We start from the raw sequence: 25,929 nt of genomic DNA, 5'->3' as shown, positions 1-25,929 counted from the left end.
ATATGATTCGTTTTGGCGCTATTTTATTTTCATTTAAACGTCAGTTTGCAACACTTCATACAAATGAAATTCACACCAAAGAATAGTTAGTGTTTTTTGCAATGTTTTACAGGTTTTTTCATATTTTGGTCCAAAAAAGGCGGTTGCTGCTTCAAACAGCGGGTTAGTTACGCGGTGTCTGCATATTTATTGAAGATGTAGTTGGTGGTGTTATCTAGAAAAATTCCTTGTTGACTATTTGACCTTTCAGCTCAAGAAAACAATTGTTGAATATATCTGATCAAATTCAATTGTGGAAAGGATATACAACTTAAATGGGTACAGCATAGACTTTGGAGTGAAGAAATTGAAATTCAGTTCATTATTTTAGAAATATTTGGACAACAAAAAGACGACACCTATTGACTAATTTATAATCAAATTCAGGCTAGCACCTCTCCTCAGAGTTCGAATTGCGCAAGAACAAAAAAATCTACGTGAATATAGAACAAAGCTACGTCGCCAAGTTACGGTCTAAGACTAACACAACACTAAGCAGAAACGCAAAACTAAACTGTATGAAAATCAAGAAAACGAAGAAAATAATTTTAAAAAAATGGCCTAAATCTTGCTTGAAACTTCCGAAATGTGCATTCCGCTTGATAAATTACTAATTATTCTACCATTAGCATTTACATTAAGTCGGATAACAATATTAAATACTCTCGTTCCCAGGCTGCTTAGTTCTAGCTTTTGCTTTCTACTTATGAGTGGGACTACTATTGTTTCCATTAACCACGAATCCGTGATTGTGTGGAGTTGTGGGGGGCAAGAGACTATTTTGCATGTTGGTAAGTGTCCTCTGCAACGCTGTGTTTTCTTGCAAGGCTTCGTCCAGTTGTCTTCTGACAAATTGTAACTGTTGTTCCAAATCAGTGTTGCGAGTCACTAGCTCTCGCTCTCTGATGACAACCGACTCTGACAAAGAGTTTAGTCTTCTATCTGGTTCTATGGGCTCTAAACATCAGTCAATTCATTATTCAGTTTCTAAACTGGGATCGTATTGCCAGATATTAATTGAAATAATTTGTACTATACATGGATGTACTTCTATGGTCAACTAAAATGGTTGAGAGTTAGGCAATATCAGTTTTAACGGCCTAATTTTTATGATTTAAGCAATTTTAAACTTCGCTTAACTTGCCTTATTTCATTCAACTGTCACGTAGAGATACCGATAACAGATCGACTAAATTTCGTTTGGACGGAATTAGCTACTCGAAACATCATACACAAAGGCGAAGCTGCTTTACGCAAACGCAAGCGATAAAATTCCATGAAAGAGCTTAAAAAGTAAAGACAGATTTTGAAATAGACACTTGCGAGAACACGACCAAAAGCAGCTCTATCAAAACAAATAAGAAAAAGTAGAAAGAAGCCTAGAATTAGCAAAAACTCGGCTACGTGTAGGATTCGAATCTGCGACCTACTGCAATCAAGAGATTTTGAGTCTCACGAACTATCCACATAGCCACGCAAGCTTAACGACCGACAAACACTAGTCACTAATAAAGCAGCTACAAATGCTAATAACTTGCCAATGCCATTAAGCAAAAGTGGCACCAAATAGACTCAATTTTGCATGTAATAATTTGGAAAATAATAAATTGAAGGCATCCACCATAACTTTGCATGTGACAAATTGCAAAGCATAAAACCACATTATGTATAAATTATTCATTTCAAAAAAAATTGCGAGCTATATTGAGTTAGAAAACTTCTGAGCATGCATCAGCTGTGTTAACTTATAACTATTCGAATGTCAAAGCCCATGCTATCAAAAAGCTGTACAGGTGCCCACCATTATTGGGGTGCCGCACCAATATTTGCGTTTTAGGTTTGTAGGAAAAAAAGAAGGTTCGCAAGTGTAAATAAAACATGGCAACAGACAGTTGTAAAGGAGTCAATGAAAGCAAGAGAATTAAAAAATACTGATTTATGTTACGCCAAAAAAATAAACTTTCGAAATTGGAAGAAAATAAATGTCCTGAAATTTCTTCGGATTGTAACTTTTTTTGATAAACTTAACCCAACTTCAGAGAACTGGATCAGTAGATAATCTTTTTACTACGCTAAAAAAATCTTAACTTTAAAATCAATTTCGATACTAGTAGTCATCCACGTTTATCGTGACTTTTACTTTTTCAAGAGATTTTTAATTTTCATTAGAGAAAATTACATTCCTTCTGACAAAAAAAAACAAACTGAAATTTGAAAAGAGATAAAAAGTCAAATCGCAAAAAAACACAAATTTGAGCTTTTTGAGCGTGAATATATTCTAATACTTTTTCCGCAAAAAACCATCACAACCAATTAAAGTGTTTTGTCTTCACTGCGATAATAAATACTTGAAAACCTAGCCAACAGACATTTGGAAGAGTCAATGAACGAAATTGAACGGAAACAAAATGCTGTCTGTTTTTTGAACAATCTTTTCAAAAACTTTCGAATTTCAATGAACAAAAGATGCCCATGAAGAAACAATTTATGAATAGCACTTTTTTCATAGAAACAACCCAATTTGAAAAAAAAACTGGATCAATAGCTATAATTTTTATTTCGCTGGAAGATCTGAAAAATAAATTCCATTTTCGAAAAAAGAAGTCGATCACAATATTGATGGCCTGCATACCTTTGCTGTTCGAAAGTGTCAATTGTATTTGGAAAAGTTTCATCTGCATTTGCAGGAAATTGAGCACTACTTTATGAGACTTCGTATGAAAAAAAATGGAGACTTCCTTTTATTTCAACTTTTTGCAATCAGACCAAAATCACAATTTCAAAAAACTGAAGACCAATCTTTATTCAATGTTTTCTTCTAAAAAAAAGAAAAATACAATGCAATAAAAAATTTCGAAAAACTTGTCCAAAAAACCGTATTTGAAGTTGAAGCAATTTTCACAAAAATTGAAGTTTCTTTTGACGTATTTGTGTAATGTTGCGGGTAATTGAAATCCAAGAATATATTTTTAAGAAACTGAAAGTTTTTGATACGATTCCAGGAATTACATGAATACCTCAAAGGGAAGTTCATTTTTTATGCTAATTGCTTAAATTATAAGCATAAATTCGGTGCTGTAGCAAATAAGCCAAAAAAAAACAGCCAATCGAAGATTGCGAAAGAGTAATGAACGCAAGTAAACATAAACAAAACACTGACTTTTTGAAAAAATCGCAAGTTTCGAACTTCCAAGAAAAAAATAGATGCCCTATAATTTCTTTGAATTTCTAGACCGATATATGATAGGAGCCTTTTTGATAACATTAACTCAACTAGAGAAAAATGGATCAATAGGTAGTTTTTATTCCGCTGGAAATCCAAAAATTGAATTCCATTTTCAAAACTAATTGGAGAGTGCTATTTACGTCACTTTCAGCAGATGAGTTTCAACAGAATTCAAAATATGCATACATACATAAAAGCATTCATAAATGCATCAATATATACGAATGCACATCTGTAGTTATTAGAGACTTTTATGCACATTTTAAGACTTTTTCCTGAAAAAAAATCAGCAAGACCTATTTAAGAAACTTCGCTACGTTCATCACTCCTAATAGAGTCCGACCATTATTTTTTTAAGTGGAACTGTTTTAGTTGTCAAGAAAACAGGCCCTGTCCGGATTCAAACTCTCGGCCTTTGACAGTGCTAAATATGATACTTTCAGACTAAACATGCAGCATCAGACCCAAAATTTTTATTTATCCTGAACGAAGCAATCAAATGATTCAGTTATATGTTAAGCCAGCTGTTTACGAGAAAAAATTTGCAGAGCGATTTAATGAAGCTTGTTAATAACACGCGTGAAAACAATAATACTCACGTATTCCCAAATTCATCACGTTGTCGCCATCTCGTAACAATGTCAGTCCATGAAGCTTTAGGTTGAGCGGAACTGGAGGCGGACTGGTAAGCGGGTTGCTCGGCGGCCCATCTTGGGCAATATTAATCTCACTCTCAGTTGCAACCAAGTCTAGGGGAGGGACCGGCAAAATCAACTCGTCTTCAATCAAATCAATCATTGCAAGTACATTTGTCATCTTCAAACCCAGTTTCAGCTTCTGGATATTGACTGCAAGGTGCCCTCGTTGCTCACAAACACCTCCGTAGAGCTCCTTGGACACCACTCCTGGTGAGTCTATTCTTGCTTCAATTAGAGGCATGGCTGGTTTCGCAGGTACCAACTGCGAGTGTGATTCAATCGCGGAAGCGTATTCACGATCATCTAAATCACACCACATCATCAACAGCTCGCTGCATTTCTAAAATTACATGTCTCCATAGTCTTCTTGTATGCACACGAACACCATGAAATTTTTGAGAGCCAGTAAAAGTTACACAGAGGCCAAGCTGCAGTTATGCACCACTTGCTATAGAACAAGTAATTGATAAAAGCAGTACGACGCTGAAAAAGGAGCAAAAATGACTTCGAGTGAAGAACAAATTGAAAGAAGAACGAGATTTTTCATGATCGGGTATTTGTGGTTTGATTTTGAGCATTAGAAAAAATGGATCCAGAGTCTTATCGATCTTAAGAATAAAACCGGTATCTTTTCGGAAACAAAATATTAGGAAGAAAATCCGATATAGTGCCCACTAGTGCTTTATATGTAGTGAGTGCAAAATGGTATACCCAATTTGGAAACAAAACCGAGTTTAAGTCGACAAACATAATGCAGAAAACTTGCGATACAACACGAAAAAAGCACAAACTAATGAACCAAACCTAAAACGAGAGTCAAATAAACAAAATTTGTAACAATGTCATAGTGTCGAGAAAAGGTAGATCTTACCACGTTTTCATATCTCTTTATCGATTTGTCTGGAAAAAATCATCAGAAAAGAAAATTAATAAATAAGACAACTGAATGTTAAACTTACGTAGCGACAAAACGCCGAAAATGCTAACTATGAGAATAAAAATCGCATGCTTAATATTTTCGAGCTCATTAATCGACAAAGCAAAAAAAACTCGACAAAATTTCTGATAAAAAAATTGCAACTCAATTACTTCCACTTATGGCATTCCAAAAAATAGAAGCATTCCAAACAATTTTCTAGTTAAAAAAGGTACCGGCTGGGTTCAAACCACAACACGAGCCTTTGTCATCTCAAGCATATGTGTTACCTCTACGCCAGATGTGCTGTATATTTGCTGTACTTTGAATGTAATTTAGTAAACGAACTAACGAGCGGATAATTGAATTTCAAAAAGAAAACAAAAAAAAAGTTATTTTTTCAAAAACTTTTTGATAACTTTTCAAGTTTTACGGAGGGCTTCAGAGGGTGATTTAGATTTTCTGAAAATGTAATCGTTACAAGACCAACAAAAAGTAATATAATCAAAACAGTAGGAAAATAAGCAAAAAGTACCAAAAAACTTCGAATCGATAAAAATTGATTTGTTGGCAAAGCTAATTTGTTGACAAAGCGACAATTAACTCCAGAAGACTAAAAAATTATATCGCCTTACAGCCATTTGAATTTTTGCAGATTATCGACAAATTTTCTTCGAACTAAGAAAAAAATTGACATTTTTTCAAATCAAAATAAACCAATTTGAGATAACTGGACCAGTAGGTAATTTTTTTCTTCCACTGAAAACCTAAAAAACCAACAGTCATTTTCGAAACTAAAAGTCGTCAAGTTTTTTGTGACCTGTAAAATTTTGATGTTTTGTAGTGGAAATTGTCTTCGCTTAACAGAGAAAATCAACTGAGCTTGGAAAAAATCAAAGTCAAACCGCGAAAAAAAAACGAAAAAACAAATCATCGCGGCCAATATAGAGTCTGAACAAAATAAGACTCTTAAAAATTGATATTAGGTAAGACATGTTATTAAAATCAACCTTAACTTAGGACGTCCATAATATCTAGATGGTATAGAAAATTCGGACACAAGTGTGTTGAAAACAAAAACAAAGCCAACACACAGTTGGAAAAGAGTCAGTATAAAATATAAAATTCTAATTTTTTTTTAGTATCCCAACTTTCGAAATTCAAAAAACAACTGGCATATAAGTTCTTTCAACTTCTAGATTAATTTTTGATCAACACTTTTATAATAAAGATCAACCAGTTTGAGATAACTGGATCAAAAAGTTTTTTTTATTTTGTCGCGGAACTCTGAAAACTAAATTCCACTTTCGAAACTAGATTTTTTTCTTACTTTTACACTTTTGCTGATCGATAGTTAAACTGCCTTCCTTTTTGAACTAAAAATCAAAACTCAAAGAGCGAAAAAATAAATTTGAGCCTGAACACATAAAACTTTTCCTGAAAAAGACAAAAAAAATCATCACGACATACAAAAGAGTCTGAACTACGTTCATCGACTCTTAAAACATTGCCAACAGACTGCAGGAAAAAGTTAAGAACGCACGTAAACAAGAAAACACAAGACTTCTTTTCTTGAAAACATCAACTTTCGAATATAAAGAAAAAAACTTGTATGACCTTAGAGCTCAATTTTAAGGGCAATTTATGAGTAGCACTTTTTTTGAAAAATCAACTAAATTTGAGAAAACTGGATCAAAAAGTTATTTAATTACGATATAAGGTACAGGGTCACAAATGACTATACAGTTAGTTACCTATCTGCGTGTTTTGCATAGGTTCATTGACACTCAAAAAACAAAAAATAAAAGAAAACTCACATTTAGCATTCGTCGTGAGGAACTTAGAAAATGTAGTGTTCGGGTGGTCTTCAATGTCTAGAGCTGGAAGGGCCACATGAACCACAGATGATCCACTGTCTCCCAATAACTGAACAGAAGCCTCTACTCCCTGCATACGAGCAACCATTATAGTCACCTAAAATACAACACTCACAAAGCAACTATGTAATTTGCAATCCCTCAATCTACACTGCATTATTTTCTGCATTTTACTTAATTCACAGATATATTGTAATAATAGTCACTCTTCTCTATCTAAATTAGAGAAATATTCTATCAGGACATTACAAAACTAACCGGCATATCATTACGTTCTTCTCCTAAGAACTCTTCGTCGGGTTTGTACGTATTGAGTGGCTTGAGCTCTTGGTCATAATCCACAACTTTTGGACCAACATTCGTCGCCTTGCTTAGTGACCCTCCCTCTGCAGATAGGCAAATGAAATCATCTTCGCTGGAATATCCTCCGGATCCTATTGAGAATTCAGATCCAGTTATTGACATAGTGTCTGTAAATGTCTTTCCCATTAAGGATCCCGCACTTGAAAACTTTGCAGAAAGGTTTCCAGCAGCGGATGATAAGCTCGACAAGGTTACCTTGTTGCCACCAACCGACCCCTTTACGGATGAAGTCGTTGAGTAGCCAGAAGAAGAGTTATTCGCCATCGGGCGTTCTGATCCAGACATGCTTTTGCGAAACACTGGCTGCTCGGTCGAATCACTGTTGCTAGCAAATGTAGCTCCGCTATCTTGCGTGTGTATTGTGATTACAGGAAGCGATGTGATTTGTTCGGAGCAAATGTTTGGAGGAGCATTGACAAGTGATTCTGCATCTTCCGAGTTCACGTCCGACATTTTTTGATCTCCTCCGCCTGTTGTTGAACAAGCCTCGAATTCCTCGTCGTTCGCAGCAGCTAAATGATGTTTCGAGTTCGATAGTTCTGACTCGGATTTGATTTCTACTGCTTCAATATTCAGGTTGCTAGACTCTGCTGCAACGAACTCGTGAGTAGCCGAGAGCAAGAGCGATCTTCGACTTGCTATAACATCGGCTGATTCTGGCTGAGGAGGCAGTAAAAACACAATGTCTAAGCTCGGGAAAATACCAATGAAAGAAAGTTTCATTTCTTTATGACCAGGTTGCTGTGCCAATTGATCTCCAAGTATAAGTTTCGTATCTTGCTCCATAATTTCTAAAGTTTTCAAAACCATTTCTTGTAGTCTCATCAAAACAATAAACTGATAATGGTCCAAGTACAATGTGACTCTCTTTTTAGATGTAAACATGATCTGAATTAATGGATCCGATCGTTCGGTATATTCTGCATCTAATGGATGTGGTATTGAAGTGTAGTTTGTAGAACTGCTGAGGCTGCTCTTTTTGCAACCTTTCAGAAGATCAGGAGTCACTTGGTTGACATTAGGTGGCACTTGTTCGTTGTTGTTTAAGTTATTGTTGGCCGTTAAACTATTACCCACCTGTCCATGCCAAGATCCATTTGAAAATGAGCTCCGAGAATTTCTTTCACTAGTTTGGCTGGCAAGCGAATTCCCGATTTGTACCAGTTTTTGTAATTGTGGGTACGAAACGAACATCGAAAAACTGACCGGGTCAACTAGAGGCAGTCGACCCAGCTTGGTGGTTTTGATTCCAAACCAATCGCTCCAAGCTTGATCAATGTCTATTACAACGGTGTCCAGGAACCCAGGGTATCTCATCATGTTGGCTCCTTTGCAGCTCGCTGGCTTGATCGTCGAGGGAAAATACTCGTGAAAATTTGTGTCCAGTTCTGTAAAAAAAACAATCATTCATAGAATTGGCGATTTATCCGAAATAAATAGCAAAACTGAAATTACCAAGCGGGTGTATTTTGAAGCTTGTCTTCTTATCTGCTGCGTAAGTTTCACATATATCTCCCAGCAACTTCCCTCGCTCGACTTTGCTTCTATCGTGCACATTTGTCATCGAGGCAGACGAAAGAGCAATCTCGATTCCCCTCGGTCTGTCCGGTTGGTCTTCGGGATGTTTCTCCAATGTTAATTTAATCTAGAAAAAAAAAGCATTTAAAAAATAAATGATTTCCAGCTGATAACCAAATCTATTTTTCCCACGAATGCCAACCTGAGGCATCAAAAAGTCAGCTTTCAGATCAACGTGCATCACGGTTTCCGTCGAAGATCCTTCTGGCATTTGCTGAAAACAACCAACATTGACTTAGCAGCTCAAATAGTTTGCTAGCCTAAAATATATTAAAATAAAAACAAAGTACAGGCCATTGTAACTAAATAATCAGATCAGATCAGATCAGAACAGAATTCTTATAAATTTTTTCCGAATCACTATAATTTTAATTGAATTTTCATTTGAACCAAAACCATTTTTTGAAGCCGAATTTTGAAACTATTTAAATTAAATTTAATAGAAATCAAGGATAGACGGTTGCTATGCAAGTAACAAAAACGTCTATATGCTGAATATCTAGTTCATTCATTCATAATTCTTGAAAAAAAAATCTCGGACTTTTCCGCAAATTTTTTTGCCGTTTTTTTCGAAGAGAGCAGGGTGAGACGTTGACTTCAGCTGCCCCAAGATTTAGCCAACGTTAATGGCGCTTTTAGTTGATCTAATAAAAAATAACGCATATTGACTCTTCGCTTAAGTTAGTCGATGAAGCCAAAGCTTCAAACCGCTTTATCTGGACAGTCACTTTTCGGGAATTTTCAATTGTAGCTCAAATCGCAAATCGGAGTTGAAAGGGGTTTTCTACACGAAGCGTAGCGATTTGCACCACTTGCAATACAACACTAAACAAAATAAAAAACATAAAAAGCCGAAAATTTTTGAAAAAAACTAGGTCATACTTTCATATGTCTCGATAGAAGTTCATTCCAGGCAACATGTCAGACACTTGAATTTTAAATCAACAACAAAGAACAAAACCTACGAAAAGAAACAAAGCCGACAATCTTTGAGCAGCCACAAGTTGAGTCGAAAAAATATGATTTTATAAAAAAAAATTTGAAGTCCCACCTTAAACAACAATGGACAACAATTGCACTTGCAACTACATTGATTTGTTTACAGCACAAGAAAAATCAGTCATGTGGCAACTAAGCCAACAACCTTTGAGATAAAAACCACTTGGACCGAAAAAAAATGATTTCTTTTTAATCTTTCAAGTCCCCTTGAAACTAGAATGAACAACATTTGCACTTGCAACTACAAGGAAAATTGTCTACAGGACAAGCAAAATCAGTTGTGGCAATTTAGCCGACAAAACCTGAGTGAACAAACGAACAACCAATCATTCATTTTTCTCGGATTTTTTTTCAATTTCCTTGATCAGAAAAAAACCAGATCCGGCCACGACTCGAACCCCAGACCTTAGGGTACAAACTGTTTTGTCTTCAGGCCAAGGGGGAAGCAACCCGGAACATGTAAAGAGAAGGTAAGAAGAAAAGTGAAGATAAGAAGAGACGTGAAAAGAAGTGATTTACTAGTTGTTAACACGGAAAAATGTCTATATTCCAGTTTGATAACGCTTGCCAATCGCAAGCGTAAAAATAGGTCACTCAACTTGGGGTGACATGAATTTGCGTAGAAAAAACACGTAAATCCAAATTTAATTCCCATTTCGTCGATGGAACAACTGTAAAAAAAACTTTTTAGATTGCCTCGTAAAATTTTTTTAAAACCTTCATGTCGTGGGTAGTGCTAAGAAACGCAAAACGGGATAAATTGCGCAAGAAATTGAATATTCAATTTATACATTCAGACTTAGAACCTAAAAAACAGGATTTAAAAACATTTAATTAGAAATCAGATCGATTTACCTTTCTCTGCTAAAACAACGAAGATGTTGTTGAAATTAAACCATTTGAAGAAATCACCGTTTTGAAAAAGTTCATATGTCGAGCAACCGATAAACAACAATACGTTTACCAAATAGCAACCGTATTTAAAAAATTAAATCAGCTTAAATTTAATCTAGCGAAAAATCAGGAACATAGCAAACATACAGTTTTTTTTTCTTGAAGTCAATTGACAAAAATTCGTTTAAAATCAATTTTCATGCTCTAAACTGAGATAAATTGTGTCAGCGTGAACAAACTTTCATATCATTTCTTAAATGCGAACTTTCCGAAGGGGCGGGAAACTAGACAAGCGCCAAAAAGAGGCCTTAAAATTCTTTGAATTTCAAGATTAAATAATATTTGACTTTTTTTAAACAAAATTAATTCAATTTGAGAAAACTGGATCAATTGGTAAAAATTTTATTCCGCTGGGAAATCTGAAAATTAAAATCCACTTTGGAAAAAATTGGATCATGTTTTTCGTGAGTTTTATATTTTCGCTGTTCGATAGTTAAGTTTGCCTTCCTTTTAACAAAGGAAATGATCTCAACTTGAAAAGAAGTCTTAAGTTTGATGGGGAAAAATTTAATTTGATCATGAAAAAATTTAAGCTTTTCCTGAAAACCCTTATCATATAAGAGTCTTCACTGCGTTCGAGACGGATGACAGAAAAACGACTGATACATTTTGACCAGTTTCAGCTTTCGAATTCCATCGGAAAATTTACATCTGCAGAAATTTAAGAAACTTTACTTTTATCAGAGACAAATTGATGATATAACTATCCCGACTTGAGCAAACAGCACATAGCTAAATTGTTGATTCCCCTTCATGTTTAGAAACTTAAAATGCATTCTAAAATCTAAGCTCAGCTTGAAGTGCGATTTTCACTTCATTTTCAAATTCAAAAACACTAATACTAAAAACACGACTGCACTGCTCTTTTATCAGGACAAAGCCGTGAATGGTCCCATTGCCATTCAAGTAGTCTCAAATAGTTTTGGCAAAGAAAAATTTAGTCAGTTTTTCTCCCCAACAATCAAAAGTGAATATTAAGTATTAAACTTTAAAGAGTATAGTGATATATTAATATAATCAATTAGCGACACTCAACTCAATTTGGAACTATTTTATAGCGAGATAACTGGCCAATTATAAAATCGGTCAAATTACTGGTCCAATCTATGCGCAGGATTCTCATTACCAGTTATAATGTCTCTAGTTTTGTCCAAATTTCTCGTAAAAGCTCCCAAAAAATTTTAACGTTTGAGTCGTCAAAACAGATACTGACTTTTTTTTTATTGTTTCAATTTCTTTTTCTGTCCTTTTTCGGCGGCGCGAGTAAGTCAAGCTCATCGGTTTCCAAATAAATCAATTTGAGCCCTTAAGTTCAAATTCCTCATTTTGTTTGCGAGGATGTTTACACAGCAAGAAATCCTCTAAAAGTAGTTATGAAATACTGGTTAATTTACGCCTCCGAAAAAACAATTTCAAATTTTGACTGAGATGAGTTGTTTCAAATATTTTCATCTAGCATTTGCAAAATTCAACCCTATATCTTAAATAGTTGCAGAGATATGGGCAAAAACATGAAGAAAGAAATCGCTCATTCGCTCATTAAAATCAAAAAGTTGCAATTTATATGTCCAGTGACTGTATTTTACATTACCTTATATTAGTTTTTATAACTTTGCTTTAACATAGATGTTTACTTTACGCGAATTATCATTTTTTAAATTAATTTTTGTTTTCTATAAGATTTTCGTTTTTAAAATGTTTTATCTGCTCGTTAAACCCAGACAACAGACAGTAGGAAACGAGTGAATGAATGCAAGTAAACATGTTAAAAAATACTGACTTGTTCTTTGACCAAATCTCAACTTTCAATTTCGAAAAAAAATGGACAATCTTAAAGCTCTTTGAACTTCTAGAACAGTTTATGATTGACAACTTTTCAATAAAACTAACCCAACTTGAGAAAGCTGGATCACTAGATTAAACATTTATTTCGCTGGGTAATCTGATAAATTAATTCCATTTTCGACATAAAAAGTCGATCACGTTTTTCGTGACCTTTACCTTTTGCTGTTCGATAGTTGAGTGCGCCTTCCTTTTAACAAAAGAAATGAACTGAACTGAACTGAAAAGGAAATCAAAAGCCAACCAAACCACGAAAAACTAAATTGAACATGAACAGACTTTAAGACTTTTCCTGAAAAAAAATTATAACGACCTATATAAGAGTCTGAACTACGTTCATCGACTTTTAATCAAAAACTCGGAACTTATATGTCCCGTGACTGTAAAAAAAAATATGACGTGATGCAATTAACGCCGAGTAGTGTAACAATAAGTCCAAATAGCTTGCCTTAAAGTCCATTTGAAATGCTTTCTAACCCGGGAGAAATACTCGATTACGCGTTAATAGTATAAAATATATCGCGCATTAATTGTTTACAAATAATCAAATTGGCAATTTTCAAAACCCTATAACTTAAGTAAATTTTGAGCTGAGCTTAGGACCTCTGTTCAGATGGTATAGAAAAAAACTCATTTCGAAAGTGGCTGGTTAAAAAGTCTTAATTTGTCTTAAAAAACCACAATGGGCACAAATAGTCCATCCGTTCTTCGCAAGTCGCAACAATAAATATCTTCGATACATTATTCGCGATATCACAATGAACGTCTGTTTCAATTTTTCGAACTAAAGTTTCCTGCTTCTCATTTATATGTATTAGTTTGAACATTATATTGTAAATTAGATTCACAAATACCAAATAAACCGTTGGCACACAAAATCAGAGAACAATAAAGAAATTTTTCTTCTTTTCACTTGGGGAGAGGCCAGGACAATAAATAGTTCACTCAAAAGGACAATCATCTGCTATCCTGATTGGGACAGGGTGAAACTGTTTCTGATACCATGAAAAATTCAACTACACTTGGTAAACCCACCCATCTGCCAAACTCAGCACAAAATATATAGTTGCAAACAAAAACATGAAAGGATACTGCAAAACAGGCTAACTAAATGCCGCGCTAGTCTCACGCAGGCTTATAAAAGCTGAATTCACAAATGAGTTCGCAGACGCAGACTCGACTAATTCTGGGCTAGCTAGCTCTACCGGCTGCCTACCTGATATGGCTGTACTCCCACTCTTTCTAAGTCCTTCAAACAACAAGGTAAGTTCAAACTGTAAAAATTGAAAAACTGTAAGTTCAAACGTTCAAGTTCAAGAATTCATATAAAAATGAAGTTCTGTGTCCGTTTTTTTCTAGAATTTATATGATAAAAATGAAGCTCTGTGTCTGTTTTTTCTAGAATTTATATGATAAAAATGAAGTTCTGTGTCAGTTTTGTCTTTACAATGAATAGAATGTGAACATACCACACTTTTGGAGACTCTTTTTGCAAATGCATTCAGCCATATGAGAGTGTTCGGGTCGAAGTCAACACAAAATGGGTTGAACTTCACGTGCAAATTGGCTTGAGGTACTGAAACAGCAACAAATCAATATAATTTGCTGCATTTTAAAGAAAACGGTGTTGTACCTTTCGTTTTGACTCTTTCTTCACAGCGGGGCATGCATTTAAGATAATACATATAGTCATTTGGACTTTTTTCAGAAAAATATAATGCAACAACCTTTTAATCTTAATTTGGCACTCTTCAAAAGACCGGTCTTTTTATGAAAAAAAACTTCGTTCTATAGCACACATTGCAGAAAAGTCATGTGATCTTCTTACATGGCAGTTGTTGGATTTCGGACTGTAGGGAATGAACAGCGGCTGACACCTCTGTCCTCTTCCTGCCCCCACTGCTAGGCGGACCCTTGGCACCGGATCCCCCTGGCTGGGGCTGTGTGACTATACTGGGCGAGGCATAAGTGAAGTAGTAGTCTGTGTAAATGGCCAGTAGCGATGGCACGTCTGCTGGAATGTGGAAGGTGCTCTTGTCACTGTAGATCAATTTGCCGTTCATCACTTCTGAGCCACTAGTCTTGTTGCTGGTCACGTGGTGCAGCGCGTACGAGTCGAGGAACAGAACGAAGCAGGAGGACATCAGTCGCTGTGGCACAAATGTAGGCAGTGTCTGCATGCTACCAGGCTGCACCAAAAACATTCAAATTCGCTCCATTTTTATACAATTTTCTTTGCAGTAAAGCTGCATTTTTTTAATTCTAAGCTACTCTTTTTTTTAAAGAATTAGTCTTGAATCAAACTCAAACCTTTTTGGATCAAATAGGTCATAAAAGCAAGTATCTACACTTTTATATAATATACAAAATCTTGATTCATACATAACTTTTTTTCGCGTACACTATTTTTCAAAAATTTTTGTTCATGGTTTTGGTATAATTCATACCTTTTTCTTGCGTGACCTTGCTTCTATCGATACAGGATTTGTACCGTAGAAGTTCAGCTCAGTGGCCACTAAGTCATCAATTTTGCCTTCACTTTTCAACCTCAAGTACTGCTCCTTAAAGTGTGTGATTAATTGGTTCGCCCAAGTGTTACGAGCCTCAAACAGATCTGAATAGTTCTCCCAGTGATAGAAAGTCTGACCTAAAAACGAACATTTTAGCCAATTAAAAAATCTTTCATATAAATAACACTTCGAAATGAGACCTGCCATTTTCGGTTAATAAGATTTGAAATACAAACAATTAACGGTTTTCCTCCATTTTTATTACTAATACCTACACCGCTTGAACTAGTTCCAAATAACATGATGAATATGACTGTTGTCAATTGACGGGAGGGAAATTGCAAAGCAGTGGTTTACAGAGAGATCACAGTTTTTATTAGTCGATATCAGCAGAAGATTTTTAGTCATCACACTGTGACTGAATAATGGTTCCAAGTTTCAAATGGACAGAGTACTCACTTAGAGGACAAATTTCTTGGACAGAATTAGCTAGAAAACGAACATGAGTTTGTAATTTAAAGGACTAAATTTTCTCGATGAGAATTATTTTTCTCGGTGAGAAAAAACCGAGATTAAATGTTTTCATTACCACCATTTAGAATAGCATGGATTCTTGTCAAATGAAAAAAGCTTCAAGTCGTGACTTCATTTTGCTTAACTTGAAAGTCGACATATCGAGAGAAAATGGCTACCAAAAAGTTTTTGTATGTCTGCAAGTGCATGTGAGCACTACTTCACGTGAAACTTGATCTTACCAACAAGATGATAGGGATAGTGGTCAAAACATAGATTCCTCAAGGATAACTGCAGAGCACCTCCTTCAAGTCGCAGTGGCACACTATCTGAAAAGAATAGTTTAATAACTTGACTTAAGAAAATTAACGCAACGGGGGGACGGCTTAATACTCTAATCAATCTAAAAAATTTTTCAATCAAATACGTTCTTAGTATCGAGTTTTACTTTAAATTATTCTTTTTATCAAACACATCTCAATGTGTTTCACAGGATGGCATTCCTAAACGTGAAATATATTCGTTTCTACTATTGTGTTCATGCCTACTGACAGTCTCACAATAAGCGTACTAACTTGCTCGTTTGGAATTGTCTTCGACCAGATGCAGATCTATTCTGCGGCAGACTAAGTGGTATGAGGTCTCGTGGATGTCATTCAAGTCAAACAGTTTACACATCTTGATTTCCGTGTCGTTCTTCGGAAGCCGAAAGGAAGTCGCTGATGTGTAGTTCGAACCCCCGCCATGACTGTTTGCCGATGCAACCTTCATGTGCTCTTGTTCTGAACTTGTAGCACCGCCTGAATTGAGCTGACTGGCTTTGTGCGCCTTCATGATTAAGGGTTTCAACATATTGATGTATGACACAACAGCTTTGATCTGAGAGTCGTTCAGCACCCAAAGGAGGTCTTCAATGATGAACTTGACTTTGGACGCCACAAACCCACAGTCGTTCAGACGTTTCTTTATTGCCACTTGAACTTCAGAATTATTGCTGAAAACACATCACCGTACATTCAAAAGCTCACACCTCTATTTCTTTAAGTTCAGTCAGCATTTCACCTTAACAACGCTAAGAACATTCTGAGGAAATGGAATGGCATCTATTCACTGCATCCAAAAAAGCATAAGACATATTTTTGTGTACATGTACCTAATAAGTAGTATGGGAGCATCGTGAGCATCTAGAGCATTCAGGGCTATCCGGATCACGCCGAGCTGAATTCTTTTGAAGATGATGACCTGGTCACGTGTCTCGTCCTTCACCCTGGTCTTTCTTAAATCTTCTGTTCGATCCCAGCTGGGAGAGACACTTTCGACGCCTATCTGAGATAACTGAAGAAAAAACACATTTCAAGAATCAGAATCTTGCATATCAATTTCATCTCCAGGGACATTCGCACATAGATATGATGTCATCTTAATAGATTCAAAAACTGATATCTTACTATTCATTACCTCTATCAAAATCCGTGATGTGATTACAAATCTCTCTGAAGATTTTTCAATACACTTAATACTGTACAGAACAAAAAATGTTTTTTTTTTTCAAATTCAAGTATGACAAATGAAGAATAAAAATTTTTGTAATGGACTCACGTCGATGTCAGCTGAGAAAGCGTACGACTTGAATGATATCAGCACAGACGATACGTGGACATAAATCCCGTCCACCACTCTTTCCACAAAACCATACTTGGCGCTCTCACCTCCCGCTGCGCCTGCCCCCACGTTAGACCCAGAACTACTCCCCCTTCTCAAATCCTCGCAGGTCTCCATGTCAACACTCACGCAGTCCAAGTAGATGCCAATTGGTTTTGATTTCAGCGACGTCCAAGGGATCTTGATCGTGAGCCGGTTGCATTTGGCGGATTTGATATTGAGCCAAGTTGGCAACTCAAGCAAGCCCATTAAAACTTGTTCATCCAGTTCAAGACCATTCAGCTCGCCTTCACCTCTGTAAGCGCTGATGTTGATTTTGGCGGGGTCCACATTTTTGGCGAATCGGGTCAGATGTTTCAGAAGTTCGCGCTTCACAAATGACGTCATTTTGATTACTCAGAACCCGAAAAAGGTTTGCAGCTTAGCTTAACTTGCGGATAAGCACGATAATTTATCGCTATATTTCCATTTTTTCTACAACGTTACTTTTCGCCGGCCATTAGCTTATCTGAAAAGTATGATTCAATTTTCAGGGATCAGCTGAAGATAGTTCCGAATACCTCGCATAGCTGGAATGTTCTAATAACTGTTTTCAATGGCTTCTTATTGAAGTTACCCAAAGATTATCTGATTTTTTTTATATACCAGGTCACACAACTCGAAAGTTTCATCGGAGTATCTTTTACTCCTCAATGAAGACAAGTGTTGTCATTTTTCACCCTGGCGATGTTAACAGCGCATGCATGTGCTTCTCATCAAATAGAAAATACCCCAATAATTCTACAAATGAATGCATGTTTTCTTTATCTGAAATCGTAATGGTATTACGCCATTCACACTATGTGGGTTTTGAAGTTGTCCTGTTTTCTTACCACTTTACAACCCAAAATACAATGAGGGATAGTGAGAACTTGAACATGAAACAATTTCTACAATTGAACATTTTGTTCTCAGATCACAGTGAACTACCAGTGTCTATTTACGAATGAACTCTTACTTTGTCGATGGCGCAGCGATTTGCGCATTCACACTACGATCCTAGTACGAATTACAGCTGCAATGATTAATGCCTAATTTAAATAAAGGGTTTTTCTAAAAGTGTATAACAGGAACAATAACAGCCGTTCCTGTGCAAGTAGCAGCACAAAATCTTCCCACCACAAAAAAAATCGACAAATCGAATTTCTGAATTATCACAGTTTCAAAAAACTTTTTTTTCAAACTGAGCAAATCTGCAGCCAAAAATAGTTGATCATGCATGTACCGCTTTGAAGCAGAATCATAAAGTATTTGTTTAAATATTTTCATTTAAAAAAACACTGAATCTTTAAGTATTCAATGTTCCGCGGAAAAATCCTTTAAAGCGCCATAAGCACTTTTAAGGCGTGCGTAATTTGCCTTTCATTGGTTGAAAGAATGAGAATATGACGCTAAAAAAACATAGCCAACAGACAGTTGGAAAATTCAATGAACGCAATTAAACAAAAAAATACCGCCCTGTTTTATGTAAAAATCGCAACTTCCAAATTTCGAAAAAAAGATGTCCTTAAAGCTCGTTAAATTTCTAGAAAAAAAACTGTTAATTTCCAATAAAGTTAAGGTATACTCAAAATTGAATTTCTAGAACAATTCATGATTGGCACTTTTTCGATGCAGATGACCCAATTTGAAATTTGAAGTCAATCACGTTTTTCGTGACCTTTACACTTTTGCTGTTCGATTGTGGAGTTCGCCTTCTTTTAACAAAGGCAATGCATTGAACTTAAAATGAAAATCAAAAGTCACACCGCGAACAAGTGAACTTTCCTGGAGAAAAAAAAACAAAAAAAAAACAGCGAATATATAGGAAACTGAACTACGTTTATCGACTGTTAATCGCAACTGCCAAAAAACTGACGCTGACCAATTTTTTACTGAAAAGCAATAAACACTATTTTGAATAAATTTTATAAGTGAAACTAATTCGTTCATTTACTTTTTTTTAAATGTTGAAAATAGAGAAATAATATAAGCGCAAGAGCAAAAACTAGGTGTCAACACAAAATCAACACTTTCATATCAACACATGTCGAAAAATACAATGCTAGCAGCTAGCAAGCATTTAAGCAAAATTTTGGAATCGGTAATCAGAAAACTTGGGTAAGACACCCGTCCAGCCGTAAAAAAGTTCCATAAAAAATGGGTGGAACAATTAGCGCAAGTTTTGTGCTAAAAAAATTTCACACCGAGGCGATGCTAAGCTTCGCACCACTTGCAAAACAAAAAAAAGCCAAAAATCAAAAGATAACGTGTCTCAAACAAAAAGTGAACATAGCGGACACAGCACTAACAAAAAAAAGTCGAATAAAAGAATGAACAAAACCAGGTTTACCAAAATTTATATTTTCGTGTCTTGATAAAAAATAATTCTCGACTAACACGCCAGACATTTGTACATTGAACTAGCAACGAAACAAAACCTACGACGAGGATACATAGCCAACAACTTTGAGCAGATACAAGTTCATCGAGCAGAAAGAAAAAAAACAGATAATATAAAATAAGTCCCTCCTGAAATTACAATGAACAACACTTGCACTCATAACTACAATGAAAGTTGCTTACAGCACAAGAAAAATCCGCGATGTGACAACTAAGCCGACAAAACTTGAGCAGACAGACGAGTCCGACGATTCAATTTTAACTGCAAAAAAACAAGGTACGACAGGGACTCCAACCCTAACTCTTAGGGTTAAAGGCGACTTCGTTACCTCTAGGCTTAGCGTGAAGGAATCTGTAAGTTGTTAAGGTTCAAGAAAAGGCAAGTTGAAATTTTTCAACAACAGTTGTTTACGGGAAAAAAAGGCTAGTTCCCGATTACAAGAAATTTGCTATCACAAAAGTAAAAACTCATATGAACTCTGTTTTAAAAATCGCAGGCTGCAAAGTTCAGAAACAATTTGCAATTGTTATAAAAATCTACTACCTGAAACATAAGAACGATTCGGGCTCCGCAAATTACATTCTAATAAGACATAAGAAAAAAAACGCTCAGAAAAAGACTTTGATAGAAAAATCGAGATCCAAAATTCCTAAATGGATTCTAAAAACTTGCTTAAAATCTTGTAACCAAATAACCTGCATCACCTGAAAGAATAATTGCATAAAAACATCAGCAGGAACATTTGCTATCAACTAAGATCAAAATGAGAGAAAAGAATCGAATAAATTTTTAAAATGAATGATTTATTTTCAAACTATTTGCTTCAAAAAGAACTGAAAAAAAATAGTCATAATATTCATTGAAAAAAAAAACCATTCAAATCAAACTTATGAAACCTTTGTAGACAAAACACCCAGTCAAATTTTTTTGGAATATTAAAAACAATACGCTATTCCATCATCCTGAATTGCTTTTAAAATAAAGTTGCTCAAACCTAAGACATACTAATAAATAAAAACTGAAACTAATTCCATGCACTTTTTGACAAAAGATTAATCGCATTTTTTTTTAATTTCAAAAAATTTTCTTTTCTAACAGTAAGTTTTGGCGTGTATAAAACCAGGAAACTGTTAAGTATATTTACTTTATTGAAAATTAGACAAATATAATTCAAAACTCTACGAAAGTTGCAGAAATGAAAACACCCGGCCAGTAAGCCAACAAAAATTGGGACAAAAATAAGAAGCCGACAAAAAATCATTTTATATGAAATTTCAGTAGCTCTTAAACGTACAACTTGGCTGGAAAGGTAAACCTTAAAATTTGAGATAGTGTGAACAAAGTTAATCATGAGAAAAAATCCAATTGCAATTAAATTGCTTATCGCAAAGTTGAAGATTCACATAGCCTCCTCTTCAGCACAGACATTCAATTAAAGTTAAAATTGCTATTCAAAATTATATAAAAAGTCATACTTTGAAGAAATTCCATGCATTGGACGTAAATGAAACAAAAAGGTTTTGAAGTTAATTATTTGAAAATTGAGTAGACAAAAAATAAGCAGATAAACACTAGTCCGACATTTCTATACATGCTGAAAAAACAAGGTACAACCGGTACCCGATTTCCAGCTCGACTTTTTAGATTTGTAGGAAAACTTACGGGAAAAAAGTCTATTTCCCGATTACAAGACATTTGCTGTCGCAAGCATAAGTACACCCTTTCAAATGACACAATTTGTGGCGACCAAAATCTGCAACAGTTAAAACAAAAAAAAGATCAAAACATCAAGGTCTGAGTTGGTTTATAACTAACATACACACAAAACTCTAAATAAAGCAAACCAAAAATGATCAGAATGGAGTAATTCGAACTCATTTCTGAGAAAAGATTACAACTCATGGCAATGCCAATTTTAAACATGGCAACATGCAGTGGGAAAACAGTCAATGAATACATGCAAACAGAAAAAAATACTGACTTGTTTTTGAAAAAATTTTGATTTTCGAAGAAAACAAAGATGGCCTTAAAACTCTTTGCGTTTCAAGAACAAGTTTTGTTTGATAATTTTTGGATAAAATTAACGCAATTTGAGAAAAATGGATCAGCAGGAAAAATTTATATTTATCAGGGAAATCTGATAATCAAAGTCTGTTTTTAAGATATGAAGTCGTGACATTTACACTTTACGTTTTTCGTGACCTTTACACTTTCGCTGTTCGATAGTCGAGTTTGCTTTCCTTCTAACAAAGGAAATGAACTGAACATTAAAAAATCAAAAGTCAAACCGCGAAAAAGCAAATTTCAGCCTTAACAAATTTTAAGACCTTTCCTGAAAAAAAAAATGAAAAAATCACCGTGACCTATATAACTATACGCATATTTATTTTACTACACAGTGAAAAGATATCACATCTTACAACAGGTCACTTATAATTTTGATGCTGTTGCTCGCATGAGTTATGGTTCGGGTAGCAGACTATCTATTCATACAAATTACGTTTAGAGTCAAAAGCAACTTTTTGAGTACATTTTTAACGCTATAAAAATCCTTTTGCTTTAGAATATTTTTACTGTGTATGCATTTTATTCTTGAAGAAACGGAGAATCCATTAAAAAAAAGAGGTACCGGGTAACTGAAAACTAATGTAGACCAACCAGAAATGCGTACTGAAAATCTCAAAAAGCGAATAAATCTGTGGCTTTTAAATTCGAAGTCGACACAGTTACCATCTTGCCAATCTAGAAATACGAATTGTTTACGAGAGCGCGTTTGCGAGAAGCGCTCCGTCACTTTTTTTTATTAGTTGGTCCCAACACTATGGAAAAAAATCCATCAAAGTTCCGTTTTTGTACACTCATTGAAACTTTTCATTAAAAATTACCATTATCATGTCCAAAATGCCTACATATTGGCATCAAAGACGCCAAAGGATAAATCATACAAATGAAAAACCAAAAAAAAGATGCATCAAAATAGTAGTAGACGGAGCATACGATAATACATATTTCGTAAACAGTGCTGATTTAAATTATCCGGACAAAACGAACAAAACTTTAATTTTCAAACGCCTTTTTCTCAAATTGGGTTAAGACTAGACAAAAAGTGGAGGGAACAAAAATTGTTTAGAATTTCATCAGAATTAATATGGTGCAATTTTTTCTCCGAAATTCTCAACCAAAATTTTACCCCAAAAATGGGTCATTATTTCTTTTTTCAATGAATCAAAAATTACGCTGAAACTATTTTGTTAATTGATAAGAAAACTGTATCACAAAAAGCCTCTTACACAGCCCAGCAAAGTTTTTGTGATATAGTTTTCTTATCAATTAACAAAATAGTTTCAGCGTAATTTTTGATTATTTGAAAAAAGCCAAAATGACCCATTTTTGGGGTAAAATTTTGGTTGAGAATTTCGGAGAAAAAATTGCACCATATTAATTCTGATGAAATTCTAAGCAACTTTTGTTCTCTTCACTTTTTGTCTAATCTTAACCCAATTTGAGAAGAAGGCGTTTGAAAATTCAAGTTTTGTTCGTTTTGTCGGGATAATTTAAATCAGCACTGTAAACTCCTTGAAAACAAATTTCAATAGGAGCAAACTTAAGCGTTAACTAAAATTTCCTGAGAGGCAAAAAAAAATTGCCTAGAAAGACTTTCGCACCTCGGTAGAAATTTGTTCTAAGAAAATGATTGAAACACTATTTTTCAATCGCGTCAGTAAGAAAGTTTTAGAGACGCTTCTGAAAGAACTGAAATTTTTTTTCACAATTTCACATTAAGAGGTTTCCCTTTAGCTCGCTCTTTGCTTATTTGCTTAGCAGAAAACTCTACTGATCCTTCAGTTTTCGATATGCTTAGATCGACTTCCTTTCCTTTCTTTGTCCTCTTTTCTAATATATACGCACGATGAACAAATTTTTGGGTCTGAAAAAATTATTTACAAAAGCGAAGGTGTCCAAAACAAACTCAAATGCAGGTGTATGTTAATTAGTTAGATTTAATTAATTAACGAACTATATTAATTCAAAACGACGCCACTTTAATTTACACCTTTAACTAAGTGGGCAAATGAAAGAGTCCAGAGGATGGAAATTGTACCATTTCTTGGGTTCGTAGAAGTCTTCCAATTTATCTGATAAACTTTCGAATTTTTACAAGAGGAAGACCTCTAACAAGATATGAGAACTTCACGCATGTTCCACATCGTTTAGTAACCGGTGCAAAAATAAACGGCACTTCTTTTTTCGCTATTCTGACAATTGCCAGTTTTTAGTTTGAGGATAAAAATTTTCAACAGGATATTTAGTTCCGACTCTTTTTGCCATAAAAGTGAGACATTTGGACCATATTTATTTGCAGAAGCAACGAGGTGCATTATGCAGACAGCAACAGAATGAATTTAATTGCATTTTTTAAATTTAAGTAAAGCAATCTGAGATTCCTAACGAAACATTTACATCCGGTTGATAGCTTCCCATGTGTTTGAAAACCCATTAAAAAAGAAGTGACTCATTAAGAAGGCTTTTTTAAGATGGACTTGAACATCGATTTGGAATCCCAGATCAGTTTCAATTTGTAGCTTAGACGTGGTTGAGAATAGAATCAATTGCTCTTCTCTTGGTTATTATTCTCGGCACAATTAAAACCCGGAGCATCAATGATTCAAATCAATAGACCGTACCTCGGTAAAATTTCAGACTTAATAACTTCAAAAACTGTTTTTGATACAATTACTGTGATTCTGAATATAACGGAACCATTTTTTGTATGTTTTTTGTGAGAAATGTAATTTTGAGTGAGGTGAAAAAACAGTCAGATGATATCTTGGATCATAACAAGCAGAAAAAAACACGTCTTTTTGAGTCGCGCAAAGCACAAATGGAATTTTCGATCTAACAAGCATCAATTTTGCTCACCTTTCATTAAACAACTTGCTGCCGCCGATAAATATCAACATTTTAAACAACGGCAAATTTGTACAGCACCATTTGACTGAAGTAAGTCTATCAAATAACATACAAGAGATGCCAAGGTAACTTAGGTAATAGCAGTGGTAGATTCATACACATCTACTAAGAGCATGATCTAATTTTGAGCAACTGATAAAACGATAAACGTATTTTGGTAAACTTGAACTTGACGAATGGAAAAGGCAAAGAAAAAAAAACAAACCAGAAAGAGTGAATATCTATGGATTTGATGAATACAAATTGAAGAGTCAAGAATTGAATTGTGTTATTATTTTATGCTTGGCGGGCAATCGTTATGGTACAACGACAAAAACATCTCCTCTCAAACGTAAGGAAGACTTTGTTTTCAAGTTAATCAAGTTAAGTTAAACATTCCACATAGCACTGTATAGTTAGCCTCGCGTTTCGCAATCCCATAAAAAGTTGACCAAATTCTATTAAAAGTATCTACTACACAGCTCCGTAAATCTACTAAATAACAAATGTATTGCGCTAAAGTAATTTCACAATTGGCGTCACAAGAAAAGTGCGATGCCGCTCAAAACACAGCCGTCAGATGAGGTAACTACTTGGGCGCCCGCCATGGGCTCCAGCAATAATGAACAACAGGGGAAAGTCGATGATGCAACTAATTACATCTTACAAATCAAACACCAGTTTAAGCACTTCGGGCCAATGTTGCGTATTTACTAATGAATTAGATGTAATAAAACTGTTGTAAGAGTGATTTGCTGCTATCATTTATAACCAGCAGTGATGTTGTTTCTTCCCAAATTGGATTTAGATCGGTTGGCTGATATCTGCTGTTAAGGATAAACCATATGGTAATGAGAGTGGGCGTGTAAGAGTCATTAATTCAATCAAATCCATTCAATCTTTGGGTGGTGCCTCAGTACTTCTAGTAGCATCATCTGTACTCTTCTGGTGGTAATAATCATATATGTGTTGTAATGTACTTGGTCTGTTACTGTTGCAGCCATGGATGTGTGAGACATTCCTCGGCTGTGGCCCGACTGGTGGGGTCAAGGGCAAGCATGGGCAACAGGAAGGACGTGAAGGAGACCGCCTCCTCTTCCGGCCATTTGTACTTCTCTCTCAGTACACTGTACAGTGGCCACATTCTCAGGTCTTGGATGTGTAACAAACAACCTGAACAAGTTAGCACGTTTAAATCATCGCATGAACAGTATGGTATGACGCGTTAGTATTGACACACGCAATGGGGCTACTGAAAGATGGTGTGTTATCAAGTATGCAATGAACAACCAAGTACAATGAAGTATGAACCAATGAACAATGAAGTATACAAGGAACAACGAAAAGTCTATATAAATTTCAATATCTCCCAACTATTCT

The 25,929-nt window shown here is 35.2% G+C and overlaps 2 protein-coding genes across 4 annotated transcripts in view; both read right to left on the bottom strand.

Annotated features, from left to right (window-relative positions):
- Positions 1-282: 282 nt before the first annotated feature.
- LOC134842518 (bridge-like lipid transfer protein family member 3B) lies at positions 283-17,681 on the bottom strand. Of its 3 annotated transcripts, XM_063858898.1 has the most exons (15): positions 17,115-17,681; positions 16,669-16,850; positions 16,091-16,509; positions 15,758-15,844; positions 15,462-15,491; positions 14,940-15,139; positions 14,321-14,681; positions 13,962-14,068; positions 13,709-13,741; positions 8,840-8,911; positions 8,575-8,764; positions 7,015-8,507; positions 6,697-6,853; positions 3,865-4,266; positions 283-996 (listed from the first exon to the last, which is right to left on the bottom strand). In XM_063858898.1, exons 1-15 carry the CDS (start codon positions 17,562-17,564, stop codon positions 740-742), a joined length of 4,440 nt encoding a protein of 1,479 aa, XP_063714968.1. In that variant the 5' UTR covers positions 17,565-17,681; the 3' UTR covers positions 283-739. The 3 variants fall into 3 exon arrangements, with proteins under 3 accessions (XP_063714968.1, XP_063714970.1, XP_063714969.1); XM_063858900.1 differs by lacking the exon at positions 13,709-13,741; XM_063858899.1 differs by lacking the exon at positions 15,462-15,491.
- Positions 17,682-23,553: 5,872 nt separating this feature from the next.
- LOC134842522 (SRSF protein kinase 3-like) overlaps positions 23,554-25,929 on the bottom strand; it is a 261,300-nt gene continuing 258,924 nt past the window's right edge. The window contains exon 11 of the mRNA XM_063858904.1: positions 23,554-25,722. Coding sequence (XP_063714974.1) covers positions 25,538-25,722 — 185 coding nt within the window. The 3' untranslated portion in view covers positions 23,554-25,537. The remainder of the gene's footprint in view (positions 25,723-25,929) is intronic.

This window comes from Symsagittifera roscoffensis, chromosome 3 (genome assembly GCF_963678635.1).
Source record: "Symsagittifera roscoffensis chromosome 3, txSymRosc1.1, whole genome shotgun sequence".
NCBI classification, from domain to species: Eukaryota; Metazoa; Xenacoelomorpha; order Acoela; family Convolutidae; genus Symsagittifera; species Symsagittifera roscoffensis.
This window is presented reverse-complemented; position numbering and strand designations above follow the sequence as displayed.

Bases quoted from the DNA above. Each gene is read 5' to 3' on its own strand.
- LOC134842518 (XM_063858898.1), bottom strand. From the start codon at position 17,564: ATGACGTCATTTGTGAAGCGCGAACTTCTGAAACATCTGACCCGATTC. The intron at 15,140-15,461 runs GTGAGTACTCTG...GTTCGTTTTTAG, and splicing joins CCAAGAAATTTGTCCTCTAA to GTCAGACTTTCTATCACTGG. The intron at 8,912-13,708 runs GTAGGCAGCCGG...GGTTGTTTTCAG, and splicing joins TGGGAGTACAGCCATATCAG to CAAATGCCAGAAGGATCTTC.